The following is an 18,454-nucleotide window of genomic DNA, read 5'->3' as shown; positions in this document are numbered from 1 at the left end:
CCATTCTCTCTTTGAGCAGATTTGCATTCTGATTAACTCGTAATGATAACTGCTGGTAATGATTTTAACATTTTAAAGGGCCAGGTGCTGGGGCCCCTGCATCGTTCTGCACTCGTTGGTTTTGCTATGCATGCTGTACCGGGTGCAATGCTGTAGAACATAAAAGACTATCCCTTATCCTGTAAAGGATGAGAAGATAACGTGAGTTCATGCTCATAATCATCAGGTGGTTAAAAGAACGCAAGGGCCAAATATCTTACTTAATACTTTACCTTTCACAAGTGTAACACTCGCAGAACTCATTATTTTCTCCAAAAAACCCATCTCCATAATAACAAGAAATTTCTTCTCCAGGTTCAATATCTCTTAGAGCCTTCACACATGCTGTATCCCGACCAGTTGACACAAACTGAAATAAAATCAACTCATTAAGAAACTCATACCTGAAACAAAAACAAAATACTTGAGATAAAGTATTTTTTATGCTTACCTTACAGTTAGGTCTGCAATCTGAAAAATGTCCAAAAGAAAAGTCAATTAACTGTAGATAAGATCTGAAACACGAACAATTACAGAAATCTGAAATAAGCTTTCCAGATAACTTTACCAACTTTTGATAGAAGTTTCAGGTCTTAAGTTAAACTACAAGAATATTTATTTTAATAGGTTTATGCAAAAAGAAGAATTTCTATTTCCAACCCTCCTTTAAAGGAAGATAAGGTCATTCTAAGTTTTAGCAGTGCTACCCAACACTAGAGCTAACACCTTAGAAACAGAGCTTACCATGGTTTATAAACGCAGCAGGACCAAGCCAGAGCTGAGCACAGTTTTTCCTTGTGGAATACATGACACTGAAGTCGTTTTCTCCATGTCTAAGTAGCATGTTCTCCTCAATTTCTGAAAGTTCGGCAATACAACCCACCAGTAATTCTATTTTGTCATTTCGTTTCCTATTTAAAATATGTGATGTTAAAAATTACTAGTAATTATAAATCGTAAGGCTTCTTTTAATAAAATAAGCCTGTCCAATAAACACCAGAAATCGAGAAGACTTAGCTGTGCATGTTCTAGCTGACTCACTTGGATCCCCACCTGGATGTCATCTCCTTCTCCCTGGAAGCCCCACAGCCTTGGGCACAGTTACTTGTGCAGCTAGCTGCCTTATCCCTATCAGAGACTAGGAAGTCCACACTAGGAATCGTGCTACCTACACCTCTGAATCCCCTACCGGACCCAGCATAGTGCTTTGCAGGCAGAAAGGACTCAAAGACCCACTGCACTGCATTCAACTTGCTGACACTGGGGAAGGAGACAGAGACAAGCAGCAGAAGGGTCGGGAGAGCCCGGAACTGGGACGCCGCCCTGCAGAGCAGCAACGGCGAATGTCATGCAAGCCAAACAGGCAATCGTCAGTGTTCTAGCAGCCGCAGTAAGGAAGGAAAAACAGGTGCAAGTACTTTCAGTAACAAATGTTAACCCAATATAACCCAAATGCTATTTCAGCAGGTAATCAGTATGAAATATTAATGAAAAATATTTACAATTTAATATAAAATCGCACATGTATATCACATTTGTAGCACTTCTCAATTCAGACTAGCCACATTTCAAGGGTTCAACAGCTACCCGTGGCTGGTGTTCATGGTACTGGATGGTGCAGCTCTAGAACCCGAGACCTCAAACCTCCACAGCCATGTGCAACACGGAGCCACGGGAGCCGATGAACAGGCTGGATACCGTCCCACAGCAAACAGATACACTCACTCACGTACACACACCCACGCAAGAAGCCCAGGAGAAAGGCTCTTTCCCATTCCATTTTCAGGTACCTGACCCTAATATTTTTGCTATAAAAAATACCGGGGGTGGTGTAAGAGAGGGGTTACATGTTTCTTCTGGGAGTTAAGGCAGGGCACAGGCATTAGAGGAAAGATATAATCACATATTCTCTCTTTCATGTATGGCTTTTATCCCTCCTAGTTGGGCTCAACTTTACTACTTTTATTTAAGCTGGCACACATATGTATTTTGAAGCAGGCATTGTGCTGGGAAGCTTCTACGCACACAATTCCTACATAATCTTTCTTAGAGGCCAGTAAAAGACTGACTCTGGAAGCCAGGTTATTCAAACCCAGCATCCCTAACCTTTCAGTAGTCCTTGAGCAGGCATCCAGACTCAATAAAAGGAAAACACAAAGCATTCTGGCTTAGAGCTAGGATCTGGTTCAACTCAGACTTCTTTTTTACAAAAAAAAATTTTTTTAAGTCTTTATTGAATTTGTTGCAATACTGCTTCTGTTTTATGTTTGGTTTTTTGGCCCCGAGGCAGGTGGGATCTTCGCCCCCCAACCAGGGATCGAACACGCACCCCTGCATTGGAAGGCGAAGTCTTAACCACTGGACCTCCAGGGAAGTCCCCAGCTCAGACTTCTAATTTCACCGTCCCGACCCCAGTCGCTGGGCTGAGGCACCTGTGCTGCATTGGCTCCTTTAGGGTAAGCTCTGGCCTTATTCCTTCCTACGGCTTTCTTAGCACATGAACGGTAATTTAAGAGAGAACTTTAAACAAAATCACTTTACAGGTTTATGCTAGTGTAATAGTTACCACTCTTTTGTTGCAACAATTTTGGCTCCATTTTGTTCCGATGAATATCTATTACAAGGCAATATTTCAAATCCACTGTCGGTTGCAAACATTCGCAAGTAAATAAATACCTAAAACAGAAAAAAAAAAAAACTGATACCTACTTTACATTATGTATCTTGCTAGACTTCCTCAGAATTATAAAAGCAAACCACCACCAACAATGAAAAAATTTAAGATTAAGTAACAAAGTTTGTTACTTTAACATTTCCCATACTTGTGTCCCTGACGACTTGGCTGTGTTACTCTAACAGTTCACAGTAAGTTTCCCTTCTGGACGACGGTTTTCTCTGTGGATAGTCATACAGGTATCTGATGTGTTATTAGGTCTGCATAGTGATTAGTTTTATGAAAATTGGATGTAACATGTCAGTGTTCCCTAAAAGTGAGGCTTTAGTTTCCTTTACTCTTACCCAAACAGATAAATAGTATTAATTTGGTTAATAAACTCACATGTTCCTTGAATAATTTCTCCTGCATTTTGTTCTTGTTGAGAAAATAGTGCCGTGCCCACTCTCCCGAAGTCAGACATTTGAAGGCTTTCTCCAAGTGCTCATCTTTCTTGAAACGTTCAATTACTTCCTTTAGTTCTTCCTGTCTTCCTTTAATAGGCCGAAATCTGAAAGAAATCAGAGTAACTTTAGTTTTCTTCCATCATCCTTGGGCCACTGCTTAAGAGATCTTGAGAAAAAAGTAAGCTAAAAACAGCCAGACCTAACAAAAGAGTAATAATAAGTAATCTTGATAATTATTACTAAAGTAATATTGATCACCAGGAGATATAATTTCTCTTTCTTCAAACTATACTTTAATATTTTTATTTCAGTTAGCTCATTAACTGAGAGGTGACCAGGTGATTCAAATGAAAGCTGTCTGATTCAGGCTTTTATAACTAGTCATCTACTTTGGGAGGTACAAAACAATAGATCTAGAATAGAGCTCATCTAATTGAGTTAGAATGACAAGAATTTTTTAAAACATGCAGAATCAAGCCAGAAGAGTGCAAGGCAATAAGCTTCAGAAGAAGGATGAAGCAAACAAAATCATGCCATCAACAAAAACATCCTCTATGTACATAGTGAGAAAAACCCCAAACTAAGCATCCCAACAGGTCTTGAAACACACCTTGATGTTCCAACATCCATGTCAAATTAATCTTTGATAACTGCGTTCAGAGAACAAAAAGTGTGCAAAAGTACATCTCTAGCGGTGATACTGTTGTGGTGGTGATGGAGGGAAACACTGTGGGGTAGAATTGTAGAAGGCTTCCACGTAAACTCAGCTATAATGACTACAGAATACCACATGGCTACGCACATAGTAACACATGGTACAATCATGGCCCAAGTAAAGCTTAAGTTGTACTCATTTTAAAGCTATGTTCTCAGTAAAACATGTAATATGATTAAAGGTACTCGGATCTTAATTCCAAAATTGCTTCTCATGTCGATTTCATCTGGTCTACTTTCCAAAATAAGGTTTGTTTTTTTTTTAAAATTAACATCCAACAAAACAAGGAATTACAGACTGTTCTTCAAATAAAATGCATTAAGAAAAAAATATTAGTGTCTCAGGAGAAAAACTATTTGAACTATGAATCTTGCTCTAGCATCTAAAACTGCACATCGCAGACACCTGAGAATTCTAAACTGAGATAACATCTAGCATAGACTCCAGCGAAGGAAGCATTCAAGCAGTATTTTGTTTTCCAAATAAGCTATCACCAAGGTATTCATCACATTTCAGTGAAATTTTAAGCCACAATATTTCACCGAGGCTTATTTATTAGGTGCTGTGTACACATGTGCTACGGTGGAAAATATAAGCTAGAAGACATGGCTACTGTTCTTGAAGGTAAAATTTTGCTGGGACCGAAAGACATATTCATGCATCGAACAGAGAAGCGAGGCATCAATATGCAAATGCATGTTCCTGTGGTACAAACAATACTGCTGCAGCACTTTAAAGTGTGGAAATTGTACCTAAGGTGTAAGGTTTGTGTGCGAAGGGGGCAGCTTGGAGTTGACTTTGATGCGGGCCATGAGGAAAGTGGCGAAGTTAGATTTCTAAAGGAAAAGCAGGATATTACTATAGGCAGGAAGGAATCAGAAGAAGGAAGGCAAAGTGAGAGAAATTCTAAGCAGAGGATCTTAAGGCTTGATTCAGAGATGACAGGAGCTGAGGGAGTCAGCTGGCGAGCAACAGTAAAGGAGAGTTCTAGAACAAGGAAGAGGGGAGACATGAGGAACAGGACAGTAATACAATTTGCTAGGCAAGGATCTCCAGAGGCCTTCAGATGTGTGAGCGTGCTGACACCTCTAGGAACTTACTAGCTGCAGACTCCAGTTTCAGTAAGCTCTTACGACTACTAAGTAAACGATCTGAAGGAGTTCTAGAGACATCATGTGAAGAAACGGACAATATGCCCTGTTTCATTTCCCGTTTCAATCAGTTAGCACACCAGCCCTCACAGACAGACGAGTGGAAGTCCTTTAGACAATTCCGAATGTCTTTAACTAGGCTGTCAGACTATGGTATCAGAGAACCACTAACATAAAGATTTGCAGAACTGTGAAAGTATCCAAACTTCCATAGTTATAATATTAAACTACTTACTTGCAGCCATCATTAAGTGATTTCGTCAAGATTGGGTTTCTCTAAGAAACCCAGTCTAAATCCTTCTGGCTGCAACCCTACACCGCGGGGTTATTTGCAAATGAAGGACAGATAAGACCACCAAGCAGTTGTTAGCTAAGGCACACCACTCCAGGCAATACAAAGTGATGGGAAACAGATAACCAGAGTTTTACGCAGTAAACAGAAAAGCAGTAGTTCACTTTGAGCAAATACGATGAATCATCCACGATGTTAAGTGATGGACGGGGCTACAGACGACAGGAGCCAAGCAATCTTTACATGTTCAACGTGGGACTGACCCACGGTGACACTTGTAAAATAAATGCATGGCTCGACACATTAGAGAGCAAGAGTCAGGACGAAGTTCACCTGAAGATCTTAAGAACATGCCAGAAAATAAGTCACAGACCTGGAATGGACACCGGCTATTCCTGACAGGTTTTACATGTGCTCTCCGCTTCCTGAAACTTCCTCCCTATCTAATAATGCCTTTCAGCTATCCTTTTGTTTACTCTTTGTTCATGATGCCAAACAATTTATATGCTAAAACCAACACAAAATAATCAACTCTTGAGTTAATAATATTCTGCCTTCCACATACCCTGTGACTTTTATTTCTGCTTTCCTGCCTTCTACTGCCTCAAACACAAACCCCCAAAACTGTCCCTTGTTGCCCACTAGGCAAGAACCTCTACTTTACTTAAAATGTAATTTACTGTCAAAACTTACTGTCACAGTTGGCTGCTATAGGCGTGAAATGACAGTGAGGCAAAGGAGGAAGAAAATGGTTCTGGGTGCAGATGGGAAGGGGAAGAGACAGTTGTTTTCGATAACCCTATAGAAGAACATCAAAATCACCTGGCTGACAGTTCCAGTCAAATCCCATTGTAACAAAAACTGCGGGGAAATAAAAATTATTTAATAACATAAGATTGTTACAACTATTAGGGCCAGAGCAAAAGGCACTGAGGACCTTAGAAAAAATTAATTTTCTATCACTGAATAGAAAAATACGCTGTCCTCTCCTTAACCACAATCACTCTAAATCTCCCAGATGAATTGCACAAACCTATCCTTACGCCATGGCTCCTAAAGCTAGGAGAAAATTTAGATTATCTAAAAATTATCTCTTGTTCCATAAATGAGGAAAATAAGGCCCAATGAGGGCTAACTGCTGGAAGGACTGGGACTGTTACCCAGGCCTTTCTCGGCCCTGCTCTTATCTGAACCACGAGAGCCCTCTTGTGTCGCTCTGTCAGGAGAACAGGGTCTGACTTGTATTTACCGCTGAGCGCCAGCACTGAGCTCGGCCAGAGACAGCGCTGACCGGTACCCTGACAGCGCTGTTAAAGGGGTGGAAACAAATTGACTATTTGGGGGTGGGGTGGGGTGGCCTGGGATGGCAGGGGAGGCAAGAGAAACAGGTATTCGGCATTTCCACACCAATGTGCCCCTCTTCCCTCTTAATATTTAACATTTGCAACTTTAAATAAACCAAACATTTATTTTTCTCTTTCCACACCTCTCTGATCAATGGCTGGTATATGAAATTTAAAAATATGTCATTTACAATTATTTACTACTAAAAGGGGCAGGAAAAAACATATGAATTCACACTCCCACACACCTGTTCCCCACTCTTTCCAGAGACTGACTTCCCAGGTTTTCTTGCTATTTGGTTTTTCTGTTTCCAAACCCAAGAGACCACTGTGGCAATGAAGAAAAGTTGCAGATTTGTATTAGCTGCACTACCGTGCCCTTCCATTAGCATGTACAACCAAGAGCTACTGGAGGGAGGGGAAAGAGGAGGGGGGACAGAAAAAAGGGAGCAAGGGAAGGAGGGAGGAAGAGAGAGAAAAATGCTCAAATATTTAAGATATAAAATAAAACCATGAGTCAACATCGTGAACACATTTCCCCCTTGAAGAAAGATTAACTGCGAACTGACAGTTCGTAGATGCCGAGTGGAGGAGTCATGCTAGGACCACAGCTCTTCATTCCTTCTTGACCTGAAAATAAACAGCAACCAGAAACATACCTGGCTGAGTCCTGCAATCAGTGCTCAGCTAATCCCATGGAGTGACTCCTGATCTTTGGATGAATGATTTCTCTTAAAATTACCCTGTTATGGAGTACAAGTGGTTTTTTAAATATAGCTATTACTACGACCAAACTATTTTAAAAGGTTTGCAAATGTTCTAAAAATCATGTTTATGCTGACACCTCCAATTACTTAACATAAAAGAACATTTATAAAGGCTGAAACAGGTTAGTTTGTATCTTATTACTGTTTGTAATGCTCTCTACCTACCTCACAGGGTTGTTGTGAGAAAAACTGTCAGATTTTGAAAAATGCCTTGAGCTCCTCGAAGGAAAGGCGCTATATAAATGCAAAAACAAACAACAACAATAAAAAACTATTTGTATAATTTGTACTTGTAATTTCTAAACAGACTTACAATATTGGTTGTAGCAGAAATCCCTAAAACGCTGTGATATTCAAGAACTTTATGAAGCCACGGGTCGGCCTAGCATGATAACAAAGTCCAGGAAGCTAAAACGCTTTCCTTCCCACATAACATCATTTTACCCTTGATTATATTAAGTTAGAAGGTTGAAAAATTTCTTTATGCCTTCTAGTCAAGCACTTGATTTTCAAGAGGCATTTAAAGTGATTTATAAATTCATATTCAACGGTGGATACGAATAATCAAATATATAAGGAAAATAAAAATTAGACGGTTACAGTAGTGGAAGGATGAGTAAGGACTACACAGGCTGAAGTCTGTGCCCTGAGAGGACTCTTCCCATTTCTTTACAATGTGATGTCCCCCAACTCCTCAGGATACCACGAAATCGCTGGTCACGCAGCCTGAACGAGGGCGCATTACTGAAAGCATCCATTCCTGCTTCGCTACATTCATCTCTCCACTAGCTTTTTAAAAAAAATTAGAGGTATTACTAACAACTCTATTCTCTGGTTAAAAGGAAGAATTTAAGTTTCATAACTGACAAAAGTCAACTAAATTGAAACATTTCCCAATAAATTGAAATTACTATTTTGTTTATGCTTTTTCTAGGCATTCATGCCACAACTCTGACTGCCTTCTTAGTAAATACAGGGATATGTTAAGAGTAAAAACATAAGCAATTCATAATATAGCCAAATAATTAAATATCTACTGTTTCTGAACAGTATTCCTGAAGGTACAACTGAAATAAGTAGAAAGGAGGAGGAGGGCATAAAAAAAGAGAAACTAAGTTCAAATCACAGATGTATAAACGTGAGAACAAAGAGACCACTTATGTAAGTAACAGACGGACAGTTTGGAGAATTAAAACCCAAAGCTCCTGGGCCTCCCTGGTGGCGCAGTGGTTGAGAGTCCGCCTGCCGATGCAGGGGATACGGGTTCGTGCCCCGGTCTGGGAGGATCCCATATGCCGCGGAGCGGCTGGGCCCGTGAGCCATGGCCGCTGGGCCTGCGCATCCGGAGCCTGTGCTCCGCAACGGGAGAGGCCACAACAGTGAGAGGCCCGCATACCGCAAAAAAAAAAAAAAAAAAAAAAAAAAAAAAAACAAACAACAAAAAAAAAAAACCCAAAGCTCCAATCACGTCCTCCAGTCACTTCTTTTGCACCCCAAAGAAAGAGAAGTCCACAAAAAGCTAATAATTTAAGAAATATTTATGGTTATTCAAATAAAGCACTATAGATTTTCCTTATTGTCTATAAAATACCTTTGAAAATGGGGTGACATTCTGGCAAATTCTTGCTCAGAAGATAAAGAACTATAAGTGATAATTTTCAAATAAATCCATTAAGATTAAATGAAAATGTATATACCTTTCATTAAGATTAACAAGCTTCATTAATAAACATTCTGTATATTCCCCAAATGTCAGTTTACGAGAGTCTGTTAAAATACCTCTGGAATGAATGCCTCTGCTGAAAGGCGGAGAGCACACCTTGCTTTGACACAGCAACATCAACTGCTCAACCGCACTGGCCTAAGTGCCGACACTGTTACAAAGCCAACGTAGTCTAACCAGGGAGCAGTAGTATTATCTACACCATGAACAGCTATTTTAGGAAGTGTCTGAGTAGCATTAAATGTTGCACTGGAAAATATGAATTTAGAGGTACTTGGATATGGTAAGGTCTTAAGTTTTAACAATATCTGTGTGGTAAACCTAAACTTGACATTTTAGGATTACATGTTTTAAAGTGAGCCCTAGAAAACGACTGATAAGGAACTTTCTATCCATTTATCACATCGGGACAAAGCTCAGTAGGCTAGACGGTTTAGGACCTTGCTTCCCAACTGTAACTGGGAGCATGTTAGAAATGGAGACTCTCAGGCCCCACCTCACAGTTATTGAATCAGAACCTGCATCTTAACAAGATTCCCCAAGTGACTCATATGTAAACTAATTAAAAGAAGCAGTTGTCAAGGAGGACTTTTTACAAAACATGAGTTATTTTCTGTCGCAGAACCCAGTAACAGGTAACTCTTCATCCTCTGGAACAGTCAAAGCATGGGGGCTTCTGAATACATGGAGTTCTTTCCCAAGCCGCTACAACTTCTGTTGTAATTCTGATGGAAAAGTTTTTAAAATGGTTTATTTGCTTCCATGTTTCAGTATACAAGGCATAACGAACTGAATCTGTTTCAATGATGACTCCAGGCCATAATTATGGGCCTTTGTGTAATATTCTGAATGCCACTAGACTGTTCTGTGAAACAGTGAATCACATTTCTTACCTCGCAAAAAAAAAAGGCTAACAGGTGAGTTAAATACTATTGGATGGTAGGAGAATGAGCCCTGGTCTCTTGGGTTCACTGGGAAATAGGGGATGGGGGCTTAAAATAATGCAAACTAGATTTTGTGTGTGTGTGTGTGTTACGCGGGCCTCTCACTGCTGTGGCCTCTCCCATTGCGGAGCACAGGCTCCAGACGCGCAGGCTCAGCGACCATGGCTCAGGGGCCCAGCCGCTCCGTGGCACGTGGGATCTTCCCGGACTGGGGCACGAACCCGTGTCCCCTGCATCGGCAGGTGGACTCTCAACCACTGTGCCACCAGGGACGCCCACGAACTAGATTTTTAGTTGGACACTAGGGCATCCAATTCTGCTGATTTTCCAGAGAACAGCCATCCATTTGCCTATGTAGAAAATTTAAGTATGTGCCCCTCTGACGGCAGGGAACTATTTAAATAATCTCTCCAGTCCATTCCAACTTTCACTTCGTTTTAGTAAGTAAAGATATATGATGACAGGAAATTACACGAAAATACCAAAGGCACGTTTTAACCTGAATTACTTCTTTTGGGATTTAGAATATAATTGATAAATGAATTATCTTGTTTTAATTCTAGCAAGGGACAGAATTAAAATAGGAAAAAACGGACACACGATTTTCCTCTAATCACCTGCCCCCAATTAATTACTGGTGACTACCCCCCTGGTGATCAAGTCCCTCTAGGGCAGTCACTGACACTGCAGCTATGGTAAGAGTGAACAGTGGTCCAGAACTTGTTCCACATTCTAAATCCCTGATGTTAGGCTTTTCTATCACTCGAAAGCCTTTGCCATGGAAGTTAAGAGGTAACAAAAAGTTGTAAAGTTCTGATTTAGTGCTCGCTGGCAGTTAATTATGAAATTATCTAAAGGCCTTTTTGGGAGCGAGATGATGTTTAAGAGAATTAGAATAAAGAACTTTAAAGGGTGACAGATTTCAAGAGCTACGTAGTATTTTATACAGATGGCATTTGATACTCAGTAAAGTGGTTACACATCTATGTTCTTACCTGCATACTGAATATAAGCACATGTCTTTAAAAATATTCACTCTAACTTATAATGACTAGCTGAGTCTCAAAGATAAAACATAATGGCAAAAATGGGACAGGGAGGGTGGGAGGGAGGGAGATGCAAGAGGGAAGAGATATGGGAACATATGTATATGTATAGCTGATTCACTTTGTTATAAAGCAGAAACTAACACACCATTGTAAAGCAATTATATTCCAATAAAGATGCTAAAAAAAACCATAATGGCAAAATTCCCTATATACAGTGGAAAGTATTTGAAAGAATAAGTTTGTAATAAAATCATGAAAAAAACTGATGCAACCTTATTTAGGTAGAAAAAAATCATACACATTTTCAAGGTTTTACAGGATGCATATATTTCTTTCAGCTAATTCTCATCAACATTTAAAAGAGAATATGGAGATGTCTCTCCAACTTTGTATTTTAATAGAAGTATCCCAAGATAAAATAAGAACATGGAATTAAAACTGACAACTCATGGAAGCTTATGTTGCTTTTCTTGACTCACACATGGAAAATCCTCCTGCAGTGAAACCTTTCCTTTAATGTCATTTTAAATTCTGACTGAAAGTAAAATTAGCCATCTATTTTCTTAAGTTCAACGATATCATCTGTTCCACTCAGGATAAAGACTTAAAATTACCTAGTATTCATTTTGTGTGTTTGAAAACCTAAATAGGGATCAAGAACCAAACTGGTTGCTAAGTCATCATTTTCACAGAGTTCCTTGGCAGACATTCCAGAAGATGGTACATATCGACTCTGTCCTTCAAATCCTGAATTACCATTACCTGTGAGAAGAAAAAAGAAGAAAAATTAACTCGCACTGAGTACTACTTAAATCTACCTTAAAAACCTTTAGCTTCACTGCCCATTCAAGTTAGTAATTAAGAATTGAAATTGCTTATTTCTATCAGTTTTACTAATTAAGAATGGAGTACCTTTGCAAAAACAGAAAACCAAATGCAGTAAATTAACCCAATTACTGAGAGCATTTTTGTTAGATAATATTATCTGGTTTCCCAAGAACAGGGTCTGGATAGTTGTGAGACTCTGGCTCAGATGCCTTACTTGCCTCTCCAAGGAAGATTTGAGACACAGGAGATGGGCAGATGCTCATCACAGTAGCAAGACAGCACAAAGGGCCACTACAGACAGGGCTGGCATGAGAAGGAAACAAGAGGAACACAAGATACCCTCTGCAGTAAGTGCCAGGAGGCTAAATCTCAAGAACCAAAATGGAGTCTCAAGGCGTTACCTTCAACTTCCTGCTTGTGGGTAGATGTGTGATTATCATCCCCACTTTGCTGGAAACTCAGGCCCAGAGGTTAAGAATCTTGCCTGTGATTACAAAGCTAGGTAGGAGAAGAGGGGAAAGAAGTAGAGAGAGACTGATAGGCCTATTTCTAACACCTGTTTGAAACAGATTTTGAAGGAATGGATAAAAATACAGAAGTGACTGAAAAAGATAACTGAAGTAACTGGGTTTAACTATGGAGGAAGAACAATGTAAAGAGAGGAAAGGAAGGCCAAATTTGTATGGATGAAGTTTCATCAGTGCTGATTCACGTTTGATGTATACGTCACTGAGGGTCTTCATGGAGTCAGCACATGCAATTACAGAGGATTCCAGCAGTATAACTAAGCTTCTCAATATTAAGAGGTGGAAGAATGAGTGACAAAGTGAGATGTCTAACTTTTTCACCCACTGTTCCAATAAGTAAATAAACACGTACATGTTAAGACCCTGCCAAAGGGTCAGTATATGATTTTGAATCAAATTATTTGCACGTAGGTATGTATAAAACTATCAAAGTTACATTTTCTACAAGAGCTTTATTAACATTTAATTCACATACCGTACAGTTCACCCATTTAAAGTGTACAATTCAATGGTTTTAAGTATATTCACAGAATTGTGTAACCAGCACCACAATCAATTCTGGCACATTTTCATCATCCCCAAAAGAAACCCCATACCTACTGGAAGTTACTATCCATTTCTCCCTCCCCCACAGACCCTGGCAACCACTAATCTACTCTGTTTCTAGGCATTTGCCTAGTCTGAAAATTTCATATAGATGGAATCATGTGTTTTTTTGTGACTGGCTTCTTTCGATTAGCATGTTTTCAAGGTTCATCCACGTTGTATCATGCATTCCTTATTATGGCCAAATAATATTCCACTGTGTGGGTTGACCACATTTGGCTGCACCATTTTATGTTCCCAAAAAACAGTGTATGTAAATTCTCCACATCATCACCAACACTTGTTACTATTTGTCCTTTTGATTTCAGACATCCTAGTGATTGTGAAGTGGTGGTTTTGATTTGATTTTCTCTGATGACTAATGATTTTGAGCATCTTTTCATGTATTGGCCATTTGTCTATCTCTGTCTGTCTATTCAGATCCCTTGCGCATTTAAAATTTGGAGGTTTTTTTTTTTTTTTTTTTTTTCAGTACGCAGGCCTCTCACTGTTGTGGCCTCTCCTGTTGTGGAGCACAGGCTTCGGACGCGCAGGCTCAGTGGCTATGGCTCACAGGCCCAGCCGCTCCGCGGCATGTGGGATCTTCCCGGACCGGGGCACGAACCCGTGTCCCCTGCATCGGCAGGTGGACTCTCAACCACTGCGCCACCAGGGAAGCCCTGGAGTTTGTCTTTTATTATTGACTTGTAAGAGTTCTTTATTCTGGATACTAGTCCTTTATCAGATATGCGATTTGAAAATATTTTCTCCTGTTCTGTAAGCTGTCTTTCCACGTTCTTGATGGTATCCCTTAAAGTTTGCAACTTTGGTAAGTTTCATGTTACTTTTTTTTTTTCTTTTGTTCCCTGTGCTTTTAATGTCATATCCAAGAAACCACTGCCTAATCCAAAGTTATGAAAATTTATGCATATGTTTTCTTCTGGGGGGTTTTATAGTTTGAGCTTTTAATTTAGGTCTTTGATCCATTTTGAGTTTTTTACATAGTGTGAGGTCCGATCCAACTTCATTCTTTTGCATGTGGATATACAGTTTTGCCAACCCCAACTGTTGAGAAGACTATTCTTTCCTCAATTTTATTGGCACTTTGGTCAAAAATCAGTTGACTACAAACATGAGGGTTCTTTCTGGATTCTCAATTCTATTCCACAAATATATGTCTATCCACATGCTAGCATAAGACTTGTCTTATGCTTTGGAACTGAGAAGTATGAATCTTCCACATTGTTCTTTTTCAAGACTGTTTTAGCTACTCTGGATCCCCTGAATTTCCATAAGAAGTTTAGGATCAGCCTGTCAATTTCTGCCAAGAAGCCAGCTGAGATTTTATAGGGACTACATTCAATCTTCAGGTCGTTTGGGGAGTATTACCATCTTAACAGTATTAAGTCGTCTAATCAATGAACATGGGATGTCTTTACATTTATTTTTCTTTCCATTTACGTATTTATTTATTTATTTATTTTTGGCCGGGTTGGGTCTCCGTTACTGCATACGGGCTTTCTCTAGCTGCGGCGAGCAGGTGCTACTCTTTGTTGCGGTGCGCGGGCTTCTCATTGCAGTGGCTTCTATTGTCACGGAGCACAGGCTCTACGCACGTGGGCTTCAGTAGTTGTGGCTCACGGGCTCAGTTGCTCCGCAGCATGTGCGATCTTCCCAGACCAGGGCTCGAACCCATGTCCCCTGCATTGGCAGACAGATTCTTAACCACTGTGCCACCAGGGAAGCCCTTTCCGTTTGTTTAGATCTTCTTTTAATTTCTTTCAACAATGTTTTATCATTTTCAGAGTATAAGTTTTACACTTTGTTAAATTTATTGCTAAATTTTTTTCTTTTTGATGCCCTGTAAATGAAATTGTTAATTTCATTTTTGGATTGTTTACTGAAAGTGCATAGAAATACAATTGATTTTTGTATAATTATCTTGTATCCTCCAACCGTACTGAACTCATTTATTCTAATATTTTAGTGGATTCCTTAGGATTTTCTATATACACAATCATGTCACCAGCAAATATTGTATTACTACTTCTTTTCCAATTTGGATGCCTCTAAGTTCATTTTCTCACCTAATGGTTGTAATCAGAACTTCTAGTACAATGCTGAATAGAAGTGGTGAGAACAAATATAGTTCTGCCTTGTTCGTGATCTTAGAGGAAACCATTCACCATTAAATATGACATTAAGCTTTATCAGGTTGAAGAATTCCCTTCTGTTCCTAGTTTGCTGTTTTTATCCTGAAAGGGTGTTGGATTTTGTCAAGTGCTTTTTCTGCATCTATTGGGATGACAGTATGGTTTTTGTCCTTGATTCTATTCATACGGTATTACATGAATTGATTCTCAGATATTAAACCAACCTTGCATTCCTGGGATAAATCCCACTTGGGCATGCTATAGAATTCTTTTCATCTGTTGCTGGATTTGGTTGGCTAGTATTTTATTGAGGAGTTTTGCATCTATATTTATTAGAGATATTGGTCTATAGGTCTTCTTTTCTTATGATGTCTTTGGTTTTGGTAGCAGGATAATACTGGCCTTCTCTTTGTAGGTAGTGTTTTTTGTTTTTGTTTTTGAAATTACTAATTCAATCTTTTTTACTTGCTATAGATTTATTCAGATTTTGTATAAGTAAGATTTCTTATTAAATTGGTTTCATTAATTTATTACTTTCTAGAAATTTGTTCACTTAATCTAAGTTACTTAACTTCTTGGTATACAGTTGTTCATAGTATTCTGTTACAATCCTAAGGCAGTAGTAATGTCCCCTCTTTCGATGTTGATTCTTGAGTTTTTTCCTAATCATTGCTGCTTAAGGGTTTGCCAATTCTTGTTGATCTTTTCAAAGAACCAACTTTTTAGCTTTGCTGATTTTTTCTATTCTCTACTCTCTATTTTGTTAATTTCTACTCTGTTATTTCCTTCTTTCTGCTTGCTTTGGGTTTAGTTTTGCTCTTTCTGGCGTCTTAAGGTGAAAGGTTATTGATTGAGATCTTTTTTTTTTTTAATAAGTTTATTTATTTTTGGGCGTGTTGGGTCTTCGTTTCTGTGCGAGGGCTTTCTCCAGTTGCAGCAAGTGGGGGCCACTCTTCATCACGGTGCGCGGGCCTCTCACTGGCGCGGCCTCTGTTGTCGCGGAGCACAGGCTCCAGACGCGCAGGCTCAGTAGTTGTGGCTCACTGGCCTAGTTGCTCCGTGGCATGTGGGATCTTCCTAGACCAGGGCTCGAACCCATGTCCCCTGCATTGGCAGGCAGATTCTCAACTGCTGCGCCACCAGGGGAGCCCCTTTCTTCTTTTTTTAGTGTTCACAACTGTAATTTCCCTCTAGGCATTGCTTTAGCTGCATCCCATAAGTTTTTGGTATGTTGTATCTTCATTTTCAATCATCTCAACGTATTTTCTCATTTCTCTTTTGATTTCGTCTTTAATCCACTGGTTATTTAGGAGTGGGTTAATTTCCACATATTTGTGTTTCCCAAATTTCTGTTATTCATTTCTAATTTTACTCCATTGTGGTCAGAACATATATTGTATGATTTCAATCCTTTTACATTGATTGAGGGGCTTAAAGTATGGCCTAGTCTATGGTCCATTCTGAATAATGTTTCATGGCACTTGAAAAGAGTGTGTACTCTGCTGCTGTTGGGTGGAGTGTTCTATAGATGTCTGTTAGGAAGAGTTGGTATAGGACTATTTGAGTCTTCTTTCCTTCTTGATTTTCTGCTTAGCTGTTCTATCCATTATTGGAACTGGGGAACTGAAGTCTCCCAATTATTGTTGAATTATCTATTTCTCCCTTCAATTTTGTGAGTTTCTGCTTCATGTATTCTGTGGCTCGGATGGTAGGTGAAGTCGTTGCAGTTTATCTAAGGTGATGCAATGCTTTGTTTCTCTTCATCATTGGCTCTATTTTTGCACCATTCGTGCCCAATAACATTCAGTGTGATGCTGTTCATCTTCACACTCTCTGGGTTTTTCCAACCCATCCCTCCAAATCTGTCTACACTTGGCAAAGTGTAGCTCATGTAATGGTCATTTTCTAAATTCTTATGTACCTCCAACAACCAAACTAATTAAGACCTTTTTGCACTGAAGCCCAAAAAGGAGGCCAACAGCAATTTGGAAAAAAAAAAGATTTAAGAGATGCCTAATTTACTGACCAGAGCCAATACCACTGCCATAATCACTACATTTCTCAGTTCCTTCAGGTTCCCACCACATGCTAAGGGGGTGAGGAGGTGTCCAGGTAGAGGCAAACCCATTAGTCTTGGGCTCTCTCCTTACCCCTCTCCCAAGCAGGGATATCTGTCTGGTTTTTTTTAAACAGAAACAGTGTCCTGATCTGATATGGAAAAGTTAAGGGCAGCCTGGGCCCAGTGAAGAGCATAAACCCATAAAAGGTAAGAAGGAAATGAAATCAGAACTGGTGCACTCTATCTGAAACTGTAGCAAACCTCAGGCTAATCAATCCAAATCTACTGGAAGTAGGCCAATTCCAACACAAACTAAGGCTATTTAGTTGTGGCTAAATTAACCTTAGGAAAAGAAGAAATATAAACAGTTGTCTGGGACTTCCCAGGCGGTCCAGTGGTTAGGACTCCATGCTCTCACCACCAAGGGAGCGGGTTCAATCCCTGGTCAGGGAACTAAGATCCCGCAAGCCGCATGGCACAGACAAAGAAAGGAAGGAAGGAAGGAAGGAAGGAAGAAAAACTTGTCCTTAACATGGCCATCTAATTTTGGACAGTATTTATATAGCTGCCTACTTAGCTTTACACTTATCCTGGGGCATTTTACTACTCTTAAGAGAACTATGAAACATGTATCAAATCTACACTTTATTGAACTCTCAGTAAGTAGCCTCATTTTCACCAAGAGATATAGAGGTAAAAAAGTAACTCATTATCAATACTTCTTCTCTGTTAGGATAAACTGTTCACCCTATATAAATAGAAGAAATGGTGACAATTTGAAAAGCTGCCCTAACTTCCACTTATCATGTAAATTAGGGTTGACTTTATCATTCATATTACTCTATATAACTTTTAAAAAAATACATACTTAAACTTACATCAAATATAAAAAAACACAGTTTGAACTTAAAAGAAATTTAATAGCAGTACTTTAATATTTTTAATAGAACAAATAACCATTCAGTTATAAATTCTACAAAATATAAAGTTATGCATATAAAAACATTATATTAAGAATTAAACTTGAGTTGTATACAATGTTTGATGGGAACAAAAGTTGATATAACTTTGCAAGAGTAAAAAAACTATACTGTTAACTGTGAGAACATAAAAAAATTGCTTTGAAAACAACAGAGAACAGAACACACATTACAAAGTG

At 39.2% G+C, this 18,454-nt stretch overlaps 1 protein-coding gene across 8 annotated transcripts in view; it reads right to left on the bottom strand.

The window, feature by feature from the left end:
- The window catches only part of KMT5B (lysine methyltransferase 5B), a 54,572-nt gene that overhangs the window by 16,857 nt on the left and 19,261 nt on the right, over positions 1–18,454 (bottom strand). For 5 of the 8 annotated variants that reach the window (XM_082628800.1, XM_082628803.1, XM_082628805.1 and 2 more), the window contains 7 exons: positions 11,758–11,905; positions 7,593–7,661; positions 3,098–3,263; positions 2,606–2,715; positions 784–950; positions 491–510; positions 273–409 (listed from right to left, as the gene is read on the bottom strand). In XM_082628800.1, the coding sequence (XP_082484926.1) occupies positions 273–409; positions 491–510; positions 784–950; positions 2,606–2,715; positions 3,098–3,263; positions 7,593–7,661; positions 11,758–11,905 (817 nt within the window). Of the gene's footprint in view, positions 1–272; positions 511–783; positions 951–2,605; positions 2,716–3,097; positions 3,264–7,592; positions 7,662–11,757; positions 11,906–18,454 lie in introns of all 8 variants that reach the window. The other 3 variants (XM_082628798.1, XM_082628799.1, XM_082628801.1) reach the window with 2 other exon arrangements.

This window comes from Mesoplodon mirus, assembly GCF_964341445.2.
Source record: "Mesoplodon mirus genome assembly, chromosome: 7".
Lineage (NCBI taxonomy): Eukaryota > Metazoa > Chordata > Mammalia > Artiodactyla > Ziphiidae > Mesoplodon > Mesoplodon mirus.
Note: the sequence above shows the minus strand (reverse complement) of the source record. Positions and strands in the feature narration are given on the sequence as shown.